Source organism: Ochlerotatus camptorhynchus, unplaced genomic scaffold, assembly GCF_037179485.1.
Source record: "Ochlerotatus camptorhynchus isolate MF236.1 unplaced genomic scaffold, CSIRO-AGI_Acam_v1.1 ptg000293l, whole genome shotgun sequence".
NCBI classification, from domain to species: Eukaryota; Metazoa; Arthropoda; class Insecta; order Diptera; family Culicidae; genus Ochlerotatus; species Ochlerotatus camptorhynchus.
This window is the reverse complement of record NW_027040782.1, coordinates 233,997-255,147: the sequence shown is the minus strand read 5'-3', so window position 1 is coordinate 255,147 and position 21,151 is coordinate 233,997. Positions and strand designations below refer to the sequence as shown.

General features: G+C 44.4%; 1 protein-coding gene across 1 annotated transcript; it reads right to left on the bottom strand.

The window, feature by feature from the left end:
- Positions 1-17,624: 17,624 nt before the first annotated feature.
- On the bottom strand, positions 17,625-18,916 carry LOC135706887 (glutamic acid-rich protein-like). Its single transcript, XM_065228567.1, has 2 exons — positions 18,633-18,916; positions 17,625-18,572 (listed from the first exon to the last, which is right to left on the bottom strand). Exons 1-2 carry the CDS (start codon positions 18,756-18,758, stop codon positions 17,745-17,747), a joined length of 954 nt encoding a protein of 317 aa, XP_065084639.1. The 5' UTR covers positions 18,759-18,916; the 3' UTR covers positions 17,625-17,744.
- Positions 18,917-21,151: the final 2,235 nt, after the last annotated feature.

The following is a 21,151-nucleotide window of genomic DNA, read 5'->3' as shown; positions in this document are numbered from 1 at the left end:
GATACTAAACAATCAAACTCCTACCGAGTGGCTCTCCAGGAATCGAACGACGCGAACGCGATCTTTCATGTGCCTTATTTTGTGACACACACTTTTCCACCCAGTGGAATTTGAAATTTGAAGTGTGTCGTGTCTTACTAAGTAGATACTGACACAAGACACAAATACCGCCCGACCAGCGGTGTCAATTGTAACTGAAGCGAGCTTTTGTTTATCGGTTGCAATTTGATGGGGTCGCCCGCCCGCCTATCAAACCGATGATGGGTTGGTGCAACAAGTTTTTGCAATTTTACAAATACACGAACCCTTGTGTTGCAAAATGTTGGCAGTAGGTGGGTTACTCGAGTACCTATAGTACACTTGCAGGCCGCCAATACAAGCGCGCCAACGAACGTGATTGATAAATATAATGGGTAATGCTCCGAATGATAAGGAGGCGCAAAATTTTCGTCTTATCGAATCAACACCGCCGCTACAGGTTGACGACAACGATTGAGGGGGGGTGGGGGGTTCCTCGGTTTTTGTTTGGCACATGTTTTAATTCTAGTTTTCGATGTTTTTGTCGTTTTAACTGATGGATGACAGTATCAGGAACTTGTCAGGAACTCTTCTTCTTCTTCTTCGCATTTCAAGCTTATTGCTTATCGCATATTAGCTTATTGGTAATTCAAAGTTGGCCCCCGTGGAGAAAAGAAGAACAGACAAACAGACGTATCTCTTTGAAATAGTTTTTCGTGAAAACATGGTATCTCAAAACATAGGACCTCAGTAATGACATCTCTCGGGCTTCTCGCGGAAAACCAGCTTGCTCGCTAACTCGCAGACAATATTGCATAAAAGTTCTATAGAATGTATAGAAACGTCAAAGTGATCCGATGCCAGCGCTGCGGCGACTAGTTCGTGGAACTGATAATATTCAAATCAACAGTTAAATGCGTGAACGAAGATACACAATGAAGAGTTACGTCTGTTTGTCTGTGGAAGAACTATGAAAGTGATGAAGGTTTTAAAATTTTGTATAGTGAGGTTTTTTTTATTCCTATTATTATAGTTATTAATTAACAAACATTCCATTTGCAAAATAAAGGCATTTTTCGATTGTACTCGTATCCCAACAAACAATTGAGAGCTCTTATAAAACACCTGAGTTGATCAAACGTTGAATAATAGCTTCCAGAGTTGTACAAGAATGTAGTTGTATTGCCATTTGGTTAAAAGCTTCAAAAACTGTTTGGAGCACTCTTAAATGATTGTTTACGTTCGGTTAAACTGTTTGACAGGAGCCATATAGGATGTGGAATAAACGCATCAAAACAAACCATTGGGAGCTCTTATAAAACACCTGAGTTGATCAAACGTTGAATAATAGCTTCCAGAGTTGAACAAGAATGTAGTTGTATTGCCTTTTTGGTTAGAAGCTTCAAAAGCTGCTTGGAGCACTCTTAAATGATTGTTTACGTTCGACCAACCACAATTTTGTTGCTAAAAATAGCACAAGTGATAGGCATGTTTATATAACCATAAGGCAATGATTATTCGACTGCAAGAGAAGTCACTCAAGATGAGCTTGATATACTTCTCTCATATGATCAAAATATGTATTCAAGAACAGAGCAGATGGAAACAGAAGCGGCTGGCAATCCGGGATCATGAGTTCGAATCTTGCTTCGAGAAACCCTCGGTGGAGTAGAGGTAAATTATATATAGGTGTTATTAATAAATGCAAACATTAATTTAAGACATATATCATATAATCAACGATAACATTTCTAGATAAATTCTCTCAATTAATTATTAGGGAGATTAATCGAAAGAATATCAATCAAAGATTAAACCGATGCTAGTTACTACTTCCTCCATGATCACAGAATATGAATTATGGCATAATTACATATTTTTTCAATGTGCACAAATAAATTAAATTAATAAAAACTGTACAAGCAATTATTTTGGCGTACCACGACAATTGTTAAACTAATTTTAATCTGTGAATATTATGAGTACTTACACAACGGTTATTAAGGAGTCATTAAAAAGTGCTATAAACGCTTTTCACCGCTTGCTGTATAGTGATTATTTAGGAGTCATAAAAGAGTGCAGGTTTACTCTCTACTAAATTTCAAAGCAGCTGTCAAAAAGTGTCTACAAACGTTGTATACGAGCTTTCACCAAAATAATAAAGCTTGAGTTTAAATATGTATCTATAAACGTTGTATAAAAGTTACTTCTATCCGGTTGTTAAGGAGTCATTGAAAAGTGCTATAAACGCTTTTCACCGCTTGCTGTACAATGATTATTTAGGAGTCATAAAAGAGTGCAACAAACGCCTCTCAGGTTTACCATCTACTAAATTTCAAAGCAGCTGGCAAGAAGTGTCTACAAACGTTCACCAAAATAATAAAGCTTGAGTTTAAATATGTATCTATAAACGTTGTATAAAAGTTGCTTCTACTCCTAAACCGCGTGTACATATAATGCTGTAGTTTAACAGGTTCTCCAAACCAGTGTAAACAAGAGTTTTACAGAAGTTGTAATAAACAAATTGTACAGTTATTATTCAGCATGCAGTTGAATAAAATCACAATGGAAGCATTTCTTCAACAAGAAATTGATTTTGGATAAACGTTTTACTGAATACGTTAGACAACACCTTTGTGTTGCAGTTGTATAGGTTCTCCAAACCAGTGTAAACAAGGGTTTTATAAAAGTTGTAGTGAACACATTTTGCAATTATTATTCAACATGCAGCTGAACAAAATCAAAACGAAAGCGTTTCTTCAACTGGAAATTGTTACTTGGGATGCCTCACCATACAAAATTATGAAACCATCATCACTTTTGTTACCGGTCAATCACCGCCAACAATGGCTTTGAAGTCGATTGGCTATGGTAGCTAGGTAGCTAGTTTAGTTATAAATTCAAAACTTTAAGGTAGGCTCATCGGTTAGTTAAGTTTCTATGTTTAGTATTATATTCTTTTTGCCAGTTTATCTTGTTTTTGTTTGTTAATTTATGTTTAACATAAATTTTTAAACCCAGTTAATTAGTTGACCAGCAAATGTGTATAATTATTTGTAAGGCTTTGCATGTAGTTATTAAAGAAGAACAATTTACTATCAGTGTGTACATTGCAATAACCCTCAGTGCTACCCTGCGTATCTCTAACCCGCGGGTGGTAGCGCTTATATCAACCTTTTATCATTCCAATCCTAACTTTGTAAAACAGAGGAATAAATATTACAAACGCGTATTCGATTCAACTAATTATCGCGTTTTCTCTTGATAATATCCCGGAATCCCATTAGGTTATGGGCCCAGGAACGTGTCCTGGTTGCGTATCGTTCCGGAAGTAAAGTTTACGGTCGGAATCGCGAAAATAACGGAGAATGGGCAGTCAAGAGAAAGACGAATGCCTTCGGGTGTCGCTGTTCGACGGGACCAATTTCCCCGCATGCAAATCAATGATCGTCTCCCGGATCCACGACGATCAGCAGGAGCATCTGCAAGGAAAACCCACTCCTAAGCTGATGTGGGATTCGCTGGTGGCTATTTTTGAAAGGAAAAGTGTTGCCAAGAGGATGCACTTGAACCGTCAGTTGCATGAGCTAAGGCACACGAGTGGCACACTGCAGGAGCACTTTCTCAAATTCGATCGTTTGATGCGAATGTACAAAAGCGCTGGAGGAAAAATCGACGACATCGATGTGGTTTGCCGTTTACTCCTTTCGCTGGGATCCGAGTATGATGCTGTCGTCACATCGATTGAATCGCAGCCGGAAGAGCAGATAACAATGGATTTTGTGAAATGCCGGCTCCTCGATGAGGAAATAAAAAGAAGCACAGCATCCAAATCAAGCAACACGAATAGCGAATCGGCTGTTTTCTATGGGAGTAACTCGGGCAGCAAGCTGAAGCAGAAAAGGGTTTTCAAATGTTTCGGGTGTCAAAAGGAGGGTCACAAGCTGGCCGATTGTCCCGAGCGGAGGAAGGATGTTTTAGGAACTTCTCGGAAGCCCTCTGCACACGTCGCCGAAGAACATACAGGTGGTGTTATTTTCTTGATGGACGGACAGGTGGTACCCAATGAAGAAAGTCGGATTCGGTGGTACATTGATTCAGGAGCCACTGAACATATCTGCAACGATAAACGGTTATTCGAGAAGCTGTATCCGTTAGCGCAACCCATGGAAATTGCTGTGGCAAAAAGCGGTGAATGTGTAACGGCGAAACAAGCTGGAAATGTTCCAGTGCTGTCGATGGTTGGCGAAGAAATCATTGAAGCGACTGTGTTTGGTGCGATTTACATCCCCGAAGCACGGTGCAACCTGTTCTCGCTCAGTAAGATTGAGTCGACAGGAATGAAGATCGTATTGGCAAATGGTAAGGTTGAAATTTTGCGTGATTCAGTGGTCGTAGCAACCGGACAGAGAAGAGATAAACTCTACGAGCTTAATTTCTACACGCCTAAAGGAGAAAGCAATGCTTTCCTTTTCTCGGGGGAGATCAACAAAATGACAGAACTGTGGCATCGGCGGTATGGCCATCTTGGCGAAAGAAATCTGTCTAATTTGCTGAAATCTGGTATGGTTTTCGGGGTGAAGATTGACTGTAGCAAGGAGTCCATGGCGATATGCGAACCATGCGTGGCGGCTAAACAAACACGAAACCCTTTCACGTTGCGAGAGGAGCGGCGGTCAACTCGTGTGTTGGAACTGGTGCATTCAGATGTGTGTGGACCGGTTACACCTACAGGATGGAATGGCGATAAATATTTCGCTACTTTTATCGACGATTGGACGAGATTTACTGTGGTGTACCTGATTTGTTCCAAGGATGAAGTTGCCAGTTGCCAGATTATGAGGCTCAAGCTACAGCAAAGTTTTCCGTCAATATTTCTCGTTTACGTTCTGATAACGGCGGGGAATACACCTGCAAGAAAATGCGAATGTTCTGCAAAGAAAAAGGCATCAAGATGGAGTTCACCGTTCCCTACACCCCCGAGCAGAACGGGGTAAGCGAGCGGATGAATCGGACGTTGGTAGAGAAGGCTCGCTCGATGCTTTTTGATTCCAAAATCGGTCGAGAATTCTGGGGTGAGGCAGTGCAAACGGCTGCGTATTTAGCCAATAGGAGTCCCGCTTGCGCTCTTGATCTACAAATGACACCGTTTGAAGTGTGGAGTGGCAGGAAACCAAACATCTCGAAACTTCGGGTTTTTGGGTCACCAGCATATTGCCATGTACCGAAGGAAAGCAGGAAGAAACTGGATGAGAAAACTTGGAAAGGAGTGTTCGTGGGATATGGCGTGAACGGCTACCGGGTGTGGAACCCACAGGAAGGAAAAATCAAGACTGTTCGAGATGTCATTGTTGACGAAAAATCACGGGTTACTACGACTGGTAAGCAACGAACAATAACGGATAAGCTGGCATGTTCAGAAAGGTGTGCTGAATTGGATGCTGTTGCTGAAAATGGGGACGATTTACTGGATGAAAATTGTAACGATGACGTGAGTGAGGAACGGGATGCAGAAAACAACTCAGATTCAGAGGGATTTGACAGCTGTGACAATACTTCCGTGGATGAGCAGTGCGAGAAATCTAGGGCCGATGGGAATAACGCTGAAACGAATTCCCGACGAAAGAGGCAGATCCCTGTTTGGCACAGTGACTACGACATGACATTCGCTGGTTTTGCTCTTGGTGCAACGGACTATGTTGACAATCTTCCGGACAGCATAGACGAGATGAAGAAAAGAGCAGATTGGCCGAAGTGGCAAGTGGCCATTCAGGACGAAATCAATTCACTGTTGCGGAACAAAACATGGACACTCACGAAGCTTCCAAAGGATCGAGTACCGATATCGTGTAAGTGGGTGTTTCGTATCAAGCCCGGAGATGATGGAATGCCGGATCGATATAAGGCACGCCTCGTTGCGAGAGGGTTTAGCCAACGTTTTGGCTTCGATTATACGGAAACCTACTCACCCGTCGCTAAGATGGATACGTTACGGGCTATGCTAGCTATCGCGAACCAAGAGCAAATGTATGTGCACCAAATGGATGTCCGTACTGCGTTTCTGAATGGAGACCTGAGCGAGGAGATACTTATGACGCAACCGGTGGGTTATGAGGAAAGGCAGGATTTAGTTTGTCGTCTGCATAAGTCTTTGTATGGCCTCAAACAGGCATCAAAAGCGTGGAACGATCGATTCCACAATTACATCGTTGGATTAGGATTTAAGAGAAGTGGTAGCGACCAATGTTTATATCTTCGTGGTGAGGGCAAAAAGAAGGTGATTTTGATTTTGTACGTGGATGACATCTTGGTGATTGGCCACGATTTGAACGAGATCTGAACCGTCAAGGCGTTCCTGTCAAAGGAATTCGAAATTTTGGGGAAGTGCCTAGTTTCCTCGGAATGAAGATCGAGAGAAACCTGAAGAAGCGAGTTCTGCGGATAAGCCAGCGTCGTTATTTGGAAGACCTTCTCGAGCGTTTCGACATGACAGATTGTAAGCCGAGTTCTGTTCCAATGGAGTGTCGTCTACGGTTGGACAAAGGAAAGGAGTCAGAGCGAACCACAAACCCTTATAGAGAGCTAGTGAGATGTCTGATGTACGAGACCTTAACGACTCGCCCGGATCTTTTTGCGGTGGTCAACTACTACAGTCAATTCCAGACCTGTCCCACCGAGGAACACTGGAAATATCTTAAGCGAGTACTACGATATATCAAAGGGACCTTAGACGTGGGATTAGTATATGAAGGCAACGACAAGGCGGAGATTATTACGGCGTTTTGTGATGCGGATTGGGCGAACGACGTGGTCGATAGACGCTCAGTAACAGGATACGATTTTTGGGTGTACAACGACTTGGCTGACAAGGAAGCAACAAACGGTATCGTTGTCATCATAATACAACAACTCGGAAGCATGGCGGAAGCATTCGAGATGTGGAGCAGAATTTGGAGGGCTATTGTGACGCCGATTGGACGGGTGATACCATCGACCGCAAGTCATGCAGTAATTATCTGTTCCGCTTAGAAGGAGCTACGATCAGCTGGATGAGCCGTAAGCAGAGAAGCGTGACTACGCCCATCATGGAGCCAGAATACGTAGCATTGTCGGAGGCTATACAGCAAGCAGTTTTCCTGAGAAGGTTTATGGATGACAACAAAGGATGTATGGACTCCGTCCCACTCGATCAACAGAAGCGAAGATCGATATATGAGGATATGATCGCGGACATCCTGACTAAGCCTTTCGGGCCGGTTATGATCGGAAGGTTCGCTTCAGCGTTGGGATTGGGAAGCTGCGATGGAGATGGAGGAGGTCAAGGCTAGTTCACGAGGAGGAGTGTTAGCGTGTAACGCCGCTAGCGTGAATGCGCCCTATTTGGAACACGATCATCGACAGATACCGCTTAACGACAACGCAGTAAACCGAATGACAGTTGAAAGTTTTCGCGATTATTTATTCGTTTATGTCCACGCTTTACTTCCGAATGTATCTGCTAATTATCTGTATTTACCCCCTGTCCACCAACAGGAACAATGTAAACACATTTAGATATACCACCGACAAAACGACATGAATTACTTACCGATCCTGCGCAGGGGTGCAAAGGGCCTTTGTGAAAGATTTCCATCCTGGGCGATTACTAGCTTTGGCCTTGACCTGTGCCCGAGTCAAATTTCGGTCAACGTTCTTAATTTCTCTGTTTAGGCTCCGCCGCCACGAGCCTCTGGGTCTACCTCTGCTGCGATGTTCTGCTGGATTCCAGTCCAGTGCTTGCTTGCAGATTTCGTTTCCGCTCCGTCGTAGCAACAATCAATACGAAACTAACGATTTTAAATTGGCTCACTACTTGACTAGCCTATTGGTCCCAAGCAAACCGACTAACGTGCCCCATTCTAGTATAAATTCCAGTACTACACTATGTTTGTTTTGATTCGCTATGAAAGTTTGACACATTAAATGAGGGGTTAGTGGATTTTCCTATGTTTCGAGGGGTGAATCGATTAGCTTAGGACCGAAGATAGTACCAGAGCTGATCCAAAAAGTTGAGCTCGTTTCTTCGGGACCTTCTGGTCGTAGAGTTACCTCTATGGTCGTAGTGTGTGGCCGACCCACCTCCACTTCCGTTCACGAATTTCTGTCTCTATCGGCTTCTGACGATGAAGCTTGGAATTTGAGATCCAATTGTGGGGCCACCAGGCACGAATTATGTACCGCAGGTATCGGTTGATAAACACCTGCAGCTTCTGAGTGTGCTCCGCTGATGCACACCATGTTTCACTGGCGTATAACAGCACAGACTTCACGTTCGAGTTAAAACTTCGGATTTTGGTGCATACATTTTGCAAACTGGCAAAAGCAGCCCTAGCCTTCTTAATCCGCCCGGAAAAAAATAACCATACAATTACCATAAAATAAAATACAATAACATTAAAACCTATTGCCAACAATTGATCTTATTGTACGTATATTGTTGTTACAATAGATTTACAACATATTGTTGTTACAATAGATTTACAATACGTCCCATATAGTAAGAATTTTCAACAATAGAACAACAATACAATTAATGGTAAATGGCTCATCTTTGTTCAGGAAAAAGTGATTTTTCCTATGGTTAAGATACATAACAACCCCCTTATTCTATTGTAGATTTTCCCATTTACTATAGATTATATTGTGAAAACAATACACGTTATGGTTATTTTATCGTGGTATACAATATGATTTAATGTAAATACAATAAATTCTATTGTATGGTTACAATACATTTCATTGTGCCTCTATGGTTCTTTTTTTTACGGGCGTGCACCTATGTCGCTCTTGGTGCCGCCGTCCGACGCTATCTGGCTGCCATGATATTGAAAGCTTTCGACTTTCTCCACTGCCTGCCCAGCTACCGTAAAATTGGAACGGTTTTCCGTGTTGACATCCAACGATTTGGTCATGTTGACGTTGATGGTTAGACCTGCTTCAGAGGAGCGTTCCACAAGGTCGCCGAGCTTACTCTGCATGTCACAGCGCCGTTGTGCTAATAACGCAACATGATCAGCCACATCGAAGTCGTTGAGATGCTCCATGGTAATAGCAACAATCAATACGAAACTACCGATTTTAAATTGGCTCACTACTTGACTAGCCTATTGGTTCCAAGCAAATCGATTAACGTACCCCATTCTAGTCAAAATTCTAGTACTACATAATGTTTGTTTTGATTTGCTATGAAAGTTTGACAGATTACATGAGGGGTTAGTGGATTTTCCTATGTTTCGAGGGGTGAATCGATTAGCATGGGACCGAAGATAGTACCAGAGTTGAGCACGTTTCTTCGCGACCTTCTAGTCTTAGAGTTACCTCTATGGAAATAGGCTGCCACAGCAACCCACGGTTCAGTACACAGTCAACGGCTCCAACCATGATCTCGTAGATTACGATGAGGAACAGTAGCGGTTATAATATACATCCTTGCCTCACACCCGCGATTACCAGAATCGGGTCAGACAAAGCTCCGTTGTGCAACACTCTGCATGAGAAAGCCTCGTACCAACAATCAATACGAAACTAACGATTTTAAATTGGCTCACCACTTTAGTAGCCTATGTTGGAAGGAAATGGCCACAACAGGCGAGAACAGCACAGGGAATCCGATTACCGCGTGGGGAAAATGTGATATTTACTCGGACAATTATTCGCGACACAACCTTTCGATTGCAAACGTGTTATGTATTATCGGCAAAGAAAAAAAATTTCAAGAGAAATAACAAAAAAGGTGAGCATAGGGCGCTTTGTAATTTTAGTTCAGTGGATCAGCGCCCCTATGATAAAAATATAGATACGTTCAACACTCCTCCTCGCTGAACTACTGAACGAACTCTCCTTCAATCAGCTTGGCTAGCCCTAGATCCGCTGCATACTGATTGATCTTCTGCGGTCCTAAAGGTTTGGTGAAAACATCAGCCACCATCCTATCAGTTGGACAGTAGACCAGTTGAATTAATCCTTTCGTACATAAGTCCTTCGCATGATGTTGTCGAGTATCGATGTGCTTGCTGCGCTTGTTTTGGCGCTCGAGGGAAACGAAGTCGATACAGCTGCGGTTATCTTCGTTAATCGTCGTTGGCTGTTGCTGTTCAACACCTAATTCGGACAACAGGCGTCGTAGCCACACTGCCTCCTGTGCCGCCTCCGATAGCGCGACATATTCTGCTTCCATAGTAGACATTGTGACACAGTTCTGCTTTCTACTACCCCAGCTGACCACGGCGCTTCCCAACATAAAAACAAATCCACTGGTAGACTTGCGGTCTGAGGTATCTCCTGCCCAGTCTGCATCACTGTATCCAATCAGAGTCAGTTCATCGTTTCGTTGATCTCCAAGACGTAAAACCAAGTTTTCAGTACCGACCAAGTAACGAACCACGCGCTTCAGTTCCACCCAATCACGCTGCGTAGGGTGGCTGGTGCAACGGCTGAGGATGGACACCGATGCTGCAATGTCCGGCCTTGTTTGCGTTGCCAGGTACAACAGCGCACCAACAAGGCTGTGGTACTGAACGTTATCAACTAAAGGTTCGGAGTCTGTCTGCTTCATGTACCCTGTGTCCAGAGGGTATCTCGATGTCTTGGCTCCGTTTAATCCATGGCGTTCAACGATTTCCTTGATGAACGCTTTCTGGCTGAGGGAATAGAATCCATCGTTGCTCTTGTCAACCTTGATACCCAAAAAATGGCTTATCGGTCCCAACGACGAGATTTGGAAATGTTTGCTCAAATCTTGCTCCAAGAGGTTCAGCTGATGCTCATCTCCACCAACCAATACAATGTCATCTACATATATTAGAAGGTATAGCCACTCACCGTTATCTAACTGCTTCGAAAAAAGGCAAGCATCTGAATCCGATTGCTGGAATCCCGAACTCAGGAGTACTTCCTTCACAGTTGCATTCCAGACGCGTCCCGCCTGCTTCAGCCCGTACAAACTACGGTGCAGCCTGCATACCAACTCCTCCTTTCCGGGCTCCGCGTATCCCGGGGGCTGCCGCATATAAATTTCTTCACTTAATCTTCCATTCAGGTAAGCATTCTTCACGTCGATGTGGCGTACTTGAAGCTTTCTGTGACCTGCTATTGTCAGAAGTACCCGGAATGTCGACGGCATTGAAACCGGCGCAAAAACTTCACCAAAATCACTGCCGTAACGCTGTTCGCACCCCTGGGCAACTAGCCTAGCCTTATGGCGCACCACTTGGCCAGCGAAGTCCTTCTTCTTCCTGAATACCCATTTCGAGCCAATTGCTCGTCGATTCTCCGGTAGCGGAACCAACGACCAGGTGCTCATCGACAATAATGACTGGTATTCAGCGTCCATAGCTTCAATCCACTTGTCCTTCCCGGCACTGTTCACTGCTTCACTGTAGTTCTTCGGTTCCGGATCTTCCATCTTCACCAGTCCGACGACAAAATCTTGATACTTAACCGGCAGTACTCCGGTATTTTTACGAGGCGGCCTGCTGTTCACTCGCTCTTCACCGCCCTGCGGCCCGTCGTTCACTTGCTCTTCGCCGCTCTGCGGTCCGTCGTCGTCAGAATCCTCATCCGAAAAACCTTCACAATCCGGTTCCTCATCGATACTTGCATTATCGACGAAATCTGGCTCAATCCTGACCAGTTGATCCGAACTGCTCTCCACTACAACTTTGTTCCTTGTCATAGACGGTTTCTTGTGACCTGTGCGTTTCTGCTTCTCTGCATTGCTTCTTGACTCCTCCTGCAGCTCTGGTCCGAGTTCGAGGAAACGAGCATCCCTACTGATGACGATTTTGCTCGTTTGCTTATCCAAGAAACGATACGCTTTGGAGCCACAAGCGTAGCCGACGAATGTTAGCCGTTTAGCCCGGCTGTCTAACTTCCCTCGTTTTGCATCTGGGATGAATACGAATGCTTCACATCCGAACACCTTTAGATGACTCAGATCGGGTTTCTCTCCGCACCAAAGTTCCACCGGTGTCTTCGTCACGGATCTTGAGGGCAAGCGGTTCTGGATATACGCAGCAGCAGCGATTGCCTCTCCCCAATATCTCTTGTCCAGGCCGGCGTCGAGGAGCATGCATACCGCCATTTCCTGGAGGTAGCGATTGCGCCGCTCCGCTACGCCATTCTGCTGCGGTGCGTAGCCTGCAGTCAGCTGCATCTGGATGCCTTCATCTCGATAGAATTGCTCAAGCTCCTGGTTAACGAATTCTCCGCCACGATCAGACCTGATTATCTGTGGCTTTCTCCCAAATTTATTCTGAACCATCCGCACGAAGCTCATGATGCATTGTTTCGCTTCGGATTTTTCTCTTAGCAAATACATGACTACGTACCTGCTAAAATCATCAATGATGGTTAAAAAATACTTCTTTCCACCGGGAGTCACGTTGCTCATCGGACCACAGACGTCCGTGTGGATTAACTGGAGCGGCTGCGTCGTCTTTTGCTCGGACTGTTTGGGGTATGGCAACCGAGTCATCTTCCCTTCCATACACGGCTCACACACTATCTTGGCACCACAGTTCACGAGGATCAAACCGGTAGCGAGATCTTCCTGTTGGATCTTCTCGAACACTGCAGGGTCACGATGCCCGAATCGTCGGTGCCATGTATGCTGGCAGTTCACTGTATGGAACTGGGGGGTTGCGACCGCTGCAATCTCTGACTCACTCAAAAAATAAAGTCCACCGCGCCTCTCTCCCAAGGCCACGACTGATTCCGCTTTATCACGCACTTCAACACTGTTCTTCGTGAATAGCACACTGTAACCTTTGTCCGCCATTTTACTGACTGACAACAACCCACCGTCGAGGTTCGGCACATACAACACTTTGTCCAGATTGATCTCAACCGGCTCCCCGGTTCCGTCAATGCCTTTCACGGAACCACAGCCAACACCACCAGATTTCGAGCGATTTCCGTCCGCCATCACTACCGTAACACACGACTTTTCCAGCTTATTGAAAAATCCTTCACTGCTGGTCATGTGGCAAGATGCCCCACTATCGATTGCCCACAACCGATCCACTTTTGCCACGGCACAGATGGCTTCGTAAGCGGAGAAACACACACTGTTATCTTCGGGATTTTTCACTTGCTTAGCCTTCGCCGGACGTTGGCCGCTACCACCCGGTTTTCTGTAGGATGGGCCTCCACTACTGTTCTTTTCTTTCACACTTTGCCACTTACGACAGTCAGCTTTAAAATGTCCCGGCTTTTTGCAGAAGAAACACACTTTGTCTTTGTTTACATTCTGCGTTTTGAGCACTTGTTCGCCAGAAGAAAACTTTCCACTCCGTTCTTGCCGCTTGTGAAATTCGTCCATCAACTTTGATCGCACCAACTGCATCGTAACGTCCGCGTCAGGTCGTGCTTCGAGAGCGGATGCCAAGAAATGATAAGATTCTGGCATGCTCCGTAGCACCATGGCGATCTTCAGTTTCTCAGCCAACTCAAGTCCAGCATTTGTCAACCGCTCGAACAGTGCATCTAGTTCCAGCAAATGTTGTTCCACATTTCCGTTTTCACTTAACTTTGCATCGCACAGCCGATTTAGCAGCGATAGCTGCGACGATGCTGTCGACTTTTCATGGTATGCCTTCAAGGCAACCCATACCGCCTTCGCACTGTCACTGTCCTTAATTAACACATATTGACTTTCGTCAATGCACAATCCCAATGTGGCACGGGCTTTTCGGTCAGCTTTCGTCCAGGCTTCAGTAACTGGCTCCGGCTTGGCATCAGCCACGACATGCCAAAGATCCTCCCGGATCAAAAACATCTCCATCTGGAACTTCCAACTGGCATAGTTGGAGTTCCCAAGCTTGCTGATTGCAAACTTTCCCGGATCCGCCATTTTTCACTCAATCACGCCGGTAAATCACCACCAGGCAACAAACCGCACGACGACGACGCCAAAAAAAACAAACGACCGAACTTTCTTCCGCGAATTTTCTCCGTTAAATCGACCGAGTTCCTCGATTCCTCACTGGGCCCATAACCTGTTGGAAGGAAATGGCCACAACAGGCGAGAACAGCACAGGGAATCCGTTTACCGCGTGGGGAAAATGTGATATTTACTCGGACAATTATTCGCGACACAACCTTTCGATTGCAAACGTGTTATGTATTATCGGCAAAGAAAAAAAATTTCAAGAGAAATAACAAAAAAGGTGAGCATAGGGCGCTTTGTAATTTTAGTTCAGTGGATCAGCGCCCCTATGATAAAAATATAGATACGTTCAACAGCCTATTGGTCCCAAGCAAACGATTAACGTACCCTATTCTAGTTGAAATTCTATTACTACACTATGTTTGTTTTGATTCGCTATGAAAGTTTGACAGATAACATCAGGGGTGTGTGGATTCATGCAGAACATGCAGGGGTGAGTGAAATAGCTTGGGACTGCTTGGGACCGTTGTTCTGGTACTGAGTGAGCCAAAAATAATAATGATTTTCTTCGGGACCCAGTGGTCTTAGAGTTACCTCTATGCTCGTACTGCGCTTCAATGAGGTTGACGATCCTATCAGGGACTTTCTTGCGTCTCAGAGCGCAAGTTTTCGTGGTTTGGTCGGTCTAAAGCTTTTTCGTAGCCCATGAATACCAAGTACAGGGACTCTTGGAACTCATTGACCTGCTCCAAGATGATGCGGAGCGTGACAATATGGTCCACACAGGATCTTCCAGCACGGAATCCTGCCTGCTGCCATCGGAGAGTCGCGTCGATCTTCTCCTGTATCCGATTGAGGATAACTTTACACAGAACTTTGATTTTTTTTTTGCCGAGATGGGCACCACAGTAACATCACAGTCTGTGGTAACATGATGCCTCGCCAGTTGTCGCATACAGTTGGATCCCCCTTCTTGGGGACTTTTACCAAGACGCCCGGAAAAGTCGCGGTGTCCCAGATATTGACGAATAGTTGATGCAACATTTGTGAGGATAGCATGGGGTCAGCTTTGAGTATCTCTGCTGATATGCGATCGACCCCCGGGGCTTTGTTGGACTTCATACTTCAGATGGCTGCTTCTATCTCCTGCAATGATGGAGCTTCAGTGTTTACGCGAGTAACGCGCCTCACCCTTGGCGGATCATGCCGAGATTTTGATGGTTGGTTGAAACTTCAAGAAGTTGTTCAAAGTGCTCAAACCAATGTTTCAACTGGTCAGTGGGGTCGGTGAGCAACTGTCCAGTCGCGTCTTTCACAGGCATCCTTGTGTTCATCTTTGCCCCGCTCAGGCGTCGTGAAACATCATAGAGGAGGCGGATATCGCCAGTTGCTGCGGCTTTCTCCCCTTCATCAGCCAGGGAGTCCACCTACGCTCGCTTGTCTTGTATACAGGAACGCTTAACTTCCCTCTCTAGAGCCGAATACCGCTGACGGGCCTTGTTCTTGGCTCCTCGGGTCCTTGCTCGCTCTATCGCGGCTTTTGCTTCTCTCCGCTCCTCGATCTTCCTCCAGGTTTCATAGGTGATCCACTCCTTCCTCTGAGTGCGCAGCTCACCCAGGTTGTTCTCGCTTGTTACAATAAAGGCATTCTTGATGCTCGTCCACTGTTCTTCTACGCTGCCACCTTGCGAAATATTAGCTGCGCGAGTCTCTCCTCCCGCCGTTGAACCTGAGGAGGGCGACACATCTAAATCTCAATTTTAGATACTCAAAAAATCTCACACTAGCGAATAAATCTTCGAAAAATCTTCTTTCATTTCTCGCATCTACTTGCATTGCGCATCATATTTTTGCAGGAAATCTTCAAAATCGTGATAAATGATGGTCAGACGCGATGTCAGCGCTGCGTTTATTCCGAACATCAAGAAGGCTCCGTCTCCATTTTCGGCTGATGCAGATGTGGTCGATTTGGTTCTCTGTATATCCATCACGGGAGACCCATGTGACTTTATGCACTGGGCGATGGGGGAAGAGCGAACCCCCGATCACAATGTCGTTGTTGCCACAAAACTCTGCAAGCAGCTCGCCGTTCTCGCTCATATCTCCGAGACCATGGCGTCCCATGATGCGCTCATAGTCCGAGTTGTCGGAGCCGATCTTCGCATTGAAGTCGTCTGTGTAGATCTTGATGTCACCTCTTGAAGTTTTATGCACGACAGCAACCCTATAAGTTCTCCTTGTCCTGCAATTCGGCAGCATCGGTTGGCGCATAACATTGGATTATGGTAAGGTTTCGGACCCGTGTTCTGAATCTGGCAACGATTATTCTCTCATTGATAGGTCCCCACTTGATGAGCGCAGCCTGTGCTTGGGCGCTAAGCAGAAAGCCAACTCCACGATGTCGCGGAGCGTTTTCACCTCGCATACCAGAATATAAAAGTACCTGTCCCGAAGACAGCTTGTGTTCTCCAAAGTTCGGCCAGCGGACTTCACTAAGTCCCAGGATTTCTAGCTTCATACGGCGGGCCTCACTGGCGAGTTGTGCCAGCTTACCCTGTTGGGCTAGCGTCAGTACATTCCATGTTCCAATTCTTGTCCGTTGTTTAGCGCTAAAAGTCGTTGCCATAAAATCGGTTCGTAATCTTTCACTAAAGGTTTCTGTAACAATTTGACATGAATTACCATAGCAAAAATAATAAAAATTTCTGACCAAAGCACACTAGTGACATCTGGCTCCGGGTTCGCGGGAAATATTAAGCTAAGCCATGAACCTGCATGCAAAAGTTATGAATTGGTTCTGATCTATTCTGAACAATTTTATGGTTTTGACAGTTTGGATCACTGCACATTTAAATCGGTCGTCTACGATTTTCGGGTATAAGTCAGAATTAAGTGTCATCTCGGTTTGTCGGTGGATATACCTTGGACCCCCGGTAATCTGACCGTTTTTAATCTGAACTCTTTTTAGTTTGAACCCCGCTCATCTGCACGCCAGCAAACTAAAATTTGCTCAAACGTCATTAAGCACATGGAATGGAGCAAAGCGAAATGGATCGATGCGCAACGGAAAGCATAAACAACAACAAAACTGCAACAGAAACTCGTTGTTCTGCTGGTTGTAGGGTTACTAGAAGTTCAAATTAGAACCCCGGTAATAATAATTAATGCTGGTAAGTAACTGGAGCACCTGGGTTAAAATGAAATGTAATTTTATTAGAATTTGGAACAAATAGAGCTAGGTGGCACCCTGTAGTAAATACTAGAAACTGACACCGCGTGTTCTCAAAATGGCACACTTTTCATGGAGGCGCATGGTGGTTCATTAGATGGCCCGAAGCTCGTCGAGGCAAGCTTCAAATAATTTCGATTTAGTACTTTGGTTATTTGTCGAAAGACAAGCTCACTTGTTACAAATCCCATCGTTAATATGCCCGACGATATGGCGATATGACTCCCGATTGTGCGCTTTTTTTTTCTCCCTCTAAAACGCCGATAATAAAACACTGATAACAATGAGCGTATGGATTGATGATACCGTTTGCCTATCTGCTTCGACGTGGCACATGATGTGCTTCTCCCTTTTTCATTACTCATGTAACCGCTATCTCAGAACAAACACAAGTTGCTTTCTTAAAATATACCTATATTCTTTAAAAAAAATACTTTATTGCATCCTTATTGAGCACAAATATGTACAGTCTCATCAGTTTTGATTTCCCCCTTAAGTACTATCCCCTGTCTTCAGCAATCATCTTACAATAAGGCACTTGATTCGACTCGACCCACCCCGTCCTCCGTCCTACCGTCTCCGCCTTTTCGTGTCCATATGGGCCAACAGTTGATTCACGTTCAGAAACACCTCATCCAGCTGGGAACACTTGGTATGCCAGCACCGCACCGGCTCGGGAAACGACATCCCCGGATGTTGGGATCGCAAGTGCCGCAGCAGATGAACGACGACCATTTTGCCACAGATGAAGCACTTCATCCGGTTTTGCGAGTGGGTCTTCACGTGCGACTCCAGCTTCGTCAACGACGAATAACGGTGTCGGCAGTACTCGCACTCGTAGGGGTACACCTTCTCGTAGTGGCCCTGCTCCATGAGCAGAGCATTTCCGCTGTCGTTGTCTTCCTCCGCATCCAGCAGAATCGAACTCAGTATGGCATTGTTGTCCATCTCTTCCTCGGGTTCGTAGGACTGATCCACTTCTTGGCCTTCCACCAATTCGAAGTCATCGAAGTTGAACCCTTCGGTATCGGTAGGTTCGCTTTCGTAGTTTTGTAGGTCAGTGGAATTTTGCTCGTAATGGACACCTTCGTCTTCGTCATCGTCCTCGATGATAACTTGCTCAATCCTCATCTTTTTCGAAAGCGGTTCCTGTTTCTGTTGCTGGAGGGCCTTCTGTTTTTCACTGTCCTCCTCCTCCTCTTCGTCGTCGTCGTCATCCAGGCAGACCACTTCCGTCGGTTGCTGACTACAGGACAGCTGTCTTTTGCGCAGCTCCGCTTGCTTCTCCCGGTAGTAATCGTTGTTCACGATGCATTGGATTTTGAACGCTGAAAGTTCGTTTAATTTCCGCTCGCACTCGGTGCAAATCGACGACGGGTAGTCGTCCTGCGCTGTGAGCTACAAACAGGTTCAAATTTAAGCAGGAACATTGCAAAATCGAATCCTATTCACACATACCCGAATGGAAGTGCACTCGATCACCTTCTGGAGCAGGAGCACATTCGCTTTCATGGTGAGCTTGTCAAAGAGCGGAGTCCGGCCGGAATTCGGAGTCAGGCAGAGACGGCAGAGCGGGTTTTCCATGTTTCAACAAGTGTCTGGCAACGGCACTAAAACACGGTCACATTTAAACTTAGCACGAAGCAACAATAGCTGTTTAAAAATCTGTATTGGAATGTTTGAGTAAATGCCATTCGAACAACAAAAATTGACGCCACTTTGCGGAGCTAGCGATGATGCGACGTGTGTACAAACAAAAACTGGTTTGACAGCTTCCCGATGACTGATACGGCCGGGTTCGTTTCATTTCGAGTGGTACATGGTATGCACGGAAAATAATCAAACGGTAAAGGGACTAGGGATGCCACATGGTTTTAGAAAAAAATCTCAACAACCCTAATAAAAATAACCATAAAAGAGAGTTTAACGACGTGTTCGGGGTATCATCCAAACCATTTGTGGGATAGTTTTCCCATCCGGGATAAAGTTCGTTTATAGTATTTGTTTATCGGGTAAGATAAATCAAGCTGCTAGGATAGAAATCCCCTTTTACCTTTTGGCAAATTTCTGTTGCTGATTATTCATCAAATGTATAAGCAAAGAAGAATACTAAGATGAAACAGTCGGAAAATAAACTTTCTATTTTATTGTCCTCTTTCACGGTCCCTTTCATCCAATGAATAGCCCCCGTATGCAAGGTAATTTTCTGGTTTTACTACCCCCTCGCGCTCTTTTTTGACATGGGACTACCGAGGGGACTACGTCTTTGATTTCTATATGGGGGTCGAGGGGGTACACTTTATGAAAACCGAAAATGGAACATGTCACAAATTAAGAAAGATTTTGAACGTTAATAACTCAGCTGCCCTGGTCCAATATCAATAATTTTGTCACCAATCGATCAGATTTATGGCTACGCATCGATAACAATGCCTCCAAATGTTGATTTTCAACAAGAAACTATTGAAAAACTGGCAAATGTCCAGCATTGTCCAAAAGCGTCGAATTAACTAACAAATCTACCAATTACCTACATGCACACAAAGAAAAATCGTTCATAAAATTAAAAAAAGCATCGGTGGAATTGAAAGTTTGCGTTGGTTCTTTTTGGTAGAAAGCGGTTAGCTTTTAAATTGAAAGTTAGCCAATTGTGAGCTCAAAAGTTGCCCGCTCAAGGCTTTTAAAAGTAGAAACTTTCAAAACAAATTGTTCTACTGTCAAATGAAAAGCACGGCATGGTTGAAATTAAAACTGGATTATTTTTAATTCAAAACATACTTTTGACATTATAGTACAGTATATTTAAAATGACAACTGTTATTTTTAATTCAAAATAAAATATTTTTAACTTAAAAGCAAGTATTTTCAATATAATAACATCCTTTTTCATTTTAAATTCTTATTAAATCAACTTCAAAATATGTATTATCACGTTATCACGAACGTGATCATCTCAGAGAGAAAGCAGTAGGTCATGACGAGAGGAGCAACACAATAGTTGGGTAAAGAAGAACTGCATTATAACACACCATCGACTGGAAATGCTCTCGCAACGTGGGGCTTTGGGTAGTGATGAAAACGTCGCTAGAACTATTCCACAGCCGCAGTCAGTTTATGAGCAACAAGAGGGACGCACATTTTTGCCTGTGGACTTGGAGACATACTTCAAGTCCCCGCGTACATCGTACGGGTTAGGCAAAAATGTGCGTCTATCTTGAAAAACTGTCGCATTAATGGCCCTTCGCTCATTTTCAACTTCTATTCAATTTTCATACTGCCGTACTCTAACGGAACTATCCACCTACCCTCTTCTAAAGATCATTCTCTAGCTAATAAATCATCACACTAAAAGCTTCATGTTAGCATTTCCAACCAATTCTTTACTGATACAGTTTTTGTTTTTTGTGTGTAGCAATATTTTGAGAAAGATCTTTATAAACGATTCACGATTAGACTTTTAGCATCTTTACAATTATTCATGAAATGGTGACGATCGCTATCGATTTTTCTTATGAAAAGCTTTGAAGATCGATGTATAGAAAATTAAAGAAAATTGACGAAATGGTTGGTCGTATTAGAACAGCGGTTCCCAATCTTTTCAGATCCGCGACCCCCTTTGCGAACAATTGAGAGTCCTGCGTGTGGGAGAGTACAAAAACTGCATAGGGAAATCCTTGTAGATTTCGGAATACTGGAGAAAGTAATCGAACACAACACATATACGTTGTAAAGAGAAAATAGCTTTTAATGATTTTCGTTTGGATGTACAAAGCTAACTGATGCACTCGTGTAACCTTCGTGCGAGCCTTCGTGCCTCTTCTGCAGCACAACCGTTCGGTGGTCAACCCAGTGTAAAAACGATGTAACTTACCAGTGGATGATGAGGGGCGAGACATTGCTATTTACCATCACTCCTCCTCAATGCTTGGTCCTCGGATCATCCCCGACTAGTCCAAGTTGTTCTGCAAAGTTGTGAT